This window comes from Musca autumnalis, unplaced genomic scaffold (assembly GCF_047663935.1).
Source record: "Musca autumnalis isolate F117 unplaced genomic scaffold, ASM4766393v1 scaffold_4, whole genome shotgun sequence".
Taxonomy (NCBI): Eukaryota; Metazoa; Arthropoda; class Insecta; order Diptera; family Muscidae; genus Musca; species Musca autumnalis.
This window is the reverse complement of record NW_027411977.1, coordinates 214225757-214230217: the sequence shown is the minus strand read 5'-3', so window position 1 is coordinate 214230217 and position 4461 is coordinate 214225757. Positions and strand designations below refer to the sequence as shown.

The 4461-nt window shown below is 31.4% G+C and overlaps 1 protein-coding gene across 1 annotated transcript; it reads left to right on the top strand.

The window, feature by feature from the left end:
- The first annotated feature begins 946 nt into the window (after nt 1-946).
- On the top strand, nt 947-1879 carry LOC141403229 (caspase-3-like). Its single transcript, XM_073985415.1, has one exon. It carries the CDS (start codon nt 947-949, stop codon nt 1877-1879), a length of 933 nt encoding a protein of 310 aa, XP_073841516.1.
- The last annotated feature ends 2582 nt before the right edge of the window (nt 1880-4461 follow it).

Here is a 4461-nt window from a genome sequence, read left to right as displayed (position 1 = left end):
GCTATATTAAAACGTAAAGTCTTACCGACCAATTTTTGGGAGAAAATATAATAGCCCCAAAGAAGACTAAATGCATGCCAAATTTCAGCTATTTCGATAAGAGAATAGGGCGAAAACCTTTAAAATACTGAAAATCGGGAGGTACCGATCTATGGGGGCCATATCAAAACGTGGACCTATACAAATTTCTGGGGGAATCTTTTGTGTCCCCAAAGAAGACTTAATACCGAATTTCAGTGAGAAAATCTTGCTAACACCTTAAAAATGCCGAGAATCGGACGTGGACCTGTACTGACAAATTCCTGTGAGAATATTTTGTGGCCCAAAGAAGACTAAATACCAAATTTCAGGCATTTCGCTACAGAATGGATTAATACTATTAATGATTAATAATTAATCACAAGTTGTGTCAGTACGTCATCGTAATCGCTTTAAGAATGTGTTCGTTTATTTATGTAAGCAAGGGGAATTACCGCAATTTTATTAAAACAGATAAAATCTATGGTGGGACAGAAAGTGTATTTTTTTCTGATCTGCAAACCAATTTTTTCGGATGTGTACAAAATCATATGCAGAAATTGAGAAAGATGAAGAAACGGAAGATATATCTTTTTATCTGAAACAATTTGATTATGAGATACAAGAAATTCTTGGTTTACGTCCACGTCTGCATATTCTCACCTGCGTCTCTCACAACATTAGCCCAGCAAAAGAATATGACCCGTTCTACCAAAGAATATTACCACATTTGTCTAATATCTTCGACTATTCGTCTCCTGAGACAATGCAGGAAATTGATGCCAACTTAGGAACGGGCAGGTACCAACGGAATGCCAGCATCGTAATACTAGTGGATACCAAATGCAATTGTAGTCGTCGTTTGCTGGTAAAAGTTCTAAAAAGGATAAATAAAAATCCGCACATACGTTACAAAACGAAAATCATTATGGTTTCCGATGAAAAGGGACGATTGCTTGTAAGAGCCTCAGCAATACTGAAATTTGTTCAACCATTTAAATTTGGAGATAATCCACAGACCCGACGTCGTATTTGTTACAGTATGGATGAAAATACTCTTTTAATGTTTCCCTATAAAATTGGAAACTGGAAAAATTTATATCGTTTTGTAAAACTAATCGCCACAAACCATCAGATATCGATTAATGAACAGTTAATTGAACCTGAGCCATTTATGAATCATTTAATTGGATTTACAACAACAAACGCCGATAGCTATGTTTATAGCATAAATCCAGCATTGGCCATAATCATAAATAATTATTATTTTACAAGTGCCAAGAAAGTGCGGCATGGTAGCGAAGAGGATATGTGTCGAGTGATGAAGGTATTAAAATGTGCTCAGATACCATTTATAATACTACAAGACTGTACACATGGGAAATATTTAGAGATCTTGGAATATATACAACACTGCAATTTCCATCCCATAAAAACCTTTATATTGTTCCTTATGTCTCATGGAAATCAGGGCCATATAATTTACACAAGAGATGGCCAGTTGCATCTATTTGAGAATATTATCAAACCCATTGAGGCAAACGAATCTCTGTCAAAGGTGCAAAAGTTATTTGTGGGTAATTTTTGCCGTGGCCCCATTGATTACGAATATGCTACCTATAGGCAACTGGAAGAAATTAACGAACATTTTCGCAATGTAGATTTGAAGAAAATCAAATCCCCAAACTGCTGCCAACTACTAAGTGAAAATTCCACTTTTATGTTTAGTGTTCCAGATGGTGTACAGTCACCGAGAGATCCACAATCTGGTAGTCCATATATGGAAATATTTTGTCAAATTTTCCCTTCAATAGATCACAACAAAGATTTCCGTGAAGTTTATAATTTTTATTTATTTTAAAAATATTTATTACAATTAAAAAATTATAATAAAAATTATAATAAAAAAGCACTAGCAACTAGGGCTATCGGCCTAAGTTTATAAAAATATTGAACAACATTTAGAGAATATTTATTATTATCAAGATGCCTATAGACGTTCCGATCTGGTAATAGGTAATGCTACAAATGGCCATACTATCTCCCGATTACATATTGAAGCTTCACAAATGATTGATTTGTTTAAAAAGTTAAGACAAGATTTTACGAAACTACTAAAACAAGAGGAAGAGTACGATGATGATGATGATGAAGTTCAAAATCAACCAAAATCTTTATTTTACATATGTGGCAGAATATCGAAAATCCGGGAGAATAATCTACATGAATATTTTTTGAATAAATATTTTAGCAAGGAGTTGGATGGTGGTGACAACGAGTGATTCAAAATAAATTTCGATGTTATTCAAAGGCCAGCTGTGGATATACATATGTCTACTGCTTATAAGGGTTTATTCAACGATGAAATACACATAAAAATAAATATTTTCTTCAATATTTTTCGGATATTCTAAAGTTCAAATTAATATGTATAATATTTTTAAATGTATATTATTTCTAAATAAATATTAAAAAAAAAAACAATTTAGAACGGCGTTAAGTTCGGCCGGGCCGAAATTTTTATATCCTCCACCACGAGTTCCATTGAAGTTTTATGGAACAATTAGTTTCGTTTCGTTTATGAAGACGACTATATATCAAATTTCCAATATTTCGATAAGATAACGTGGCTAAAATCTTCAAAATACCGAAAATCAAAAGGTACGCTTCAACGGGGGATATATAAAGTCGTGGACCTATACATATGATTCTCTTCTGTCACAACCTTCAGAACTGCGAAAATCGGGAGGTACCATTCTATGGACCTATACCGACGGATTTCAGTCGGAAAGGCTTTGCTCCTAATGAAAACTAACTACAAAATTACAGTCATTTTGGTGGAATATTGAGGCCACAATCTTCAAAATTCCGAAAATTGGGAGGTACCGTTCTATGGGAGTTATGTGAAGGCGAGCAACTATAACAACAAATTTTAGGGGAAAAGATGAATTTCAGCCATTTCGGTGCAATATTATGGCCACAACATTCAAAATATTATGATTCGGGAGGTAAAGTTCTATGGGAACTACATGAAGATGTGGACCTATACCGACAAATTTCAGATAAAACGTTTTATGGCCCCCAACGAAGACTAAATACTACATTTCAGCCAATTCGGTGTAATAATGAGGCTAAAACATTCAAGATACCGAATATCGGGAGGTACGCTTCTATGGGGGCTATATCAACACGTAGACCGACAAATCCCATTTGCAATACCGAACATCATATCAGTAATAGAAACTACTATACCAAATTACAATGCTCTATCTTAAAAATTACGAGCTGTATTTTGATTTCAACAGACGGACGGACGGACAGATGGACATGGATATATCGAAACAGAATTTTATTCTGATCAAGAATATATATACTTTAAAGGGTCTCCGATGAATAATTCGTTGTATTCCAAACGAAATTACAAATTTAATTATACCCTACATATTATGGTGGAGGGTAAAAAATTATTTGAATAATTCACGTCCTTGAAAAAAAAGTACTTACTTAAAAAAATTTTTTAAAAAATCCACGTCCTAGAAAAAATTGTTTAAAAAATCCACGTCCTAGAAAAAATTGTTTAAAAAATCCACGTCCTAGAAAAAAATTATTTAAAAAATCCACGTCTTAGAAAAAAAAAATATTAAAAAATCCACGTCCTAGAAAAAAAATTATTAAAAAAATCCACGTCCTAGAAAAAAATTATTTAAAAAATCCACGTCCTAGAAAAAAATTATTTAAAAAATCCACGTCCTAGAAAAAATTATTTAAAGAATCCACGTCCTAGAAAAAAATTATTTAAAAAATCCACGTCCTAGAAAAAAATTATTTAAAAAATCCACGTCCTAGAAAAAAATTATTTAAAAAATTCACGTCCTAGAAAAAATAATTTAAAAACATTCTCTTCCTAGAAACAATTATTTAAAAAATCAACTTCCTAGAAAAAATAATTTAAAAAATCCACGTGCTAGAATTTTTTTAAATCCGCGTCCCAAAAAAATTAGTTAAAAAATTCACGTTCAAAAAAAAAAATATTTTAAAAATCCACGTCTTAGAAAAAAAAATATTTGATAAATCTTCTTCCTAGAAAAAATTAATTAGAAAATTAAAATCAATTATTTAAAAAAATCAACTTCCTAGAAAAAAATTATTTAAAAAATCCACGTCCTAGAAAAAAATTATTTAAAAAATCCACGTCCTAGAAAAAAATTATTTAAAAAATCCACGTCCTAGAAAAAAATTATTTAAAAAATCCACGTCCTATAAAAAAAATTATTTAAAAAATCCACGTCCTATAAAAAAATTATTTAAAAAATCCACGTCCTAGAAAAAAATTATTTAAAAAATCCACGTCCTAGAAAAAAATTATTTAAAAAATCCACGTCCTAGAAAAAAATTATTTAAAAAATCCACGTCCTAGAAAAAAATTATTTAAAAAATCCACGT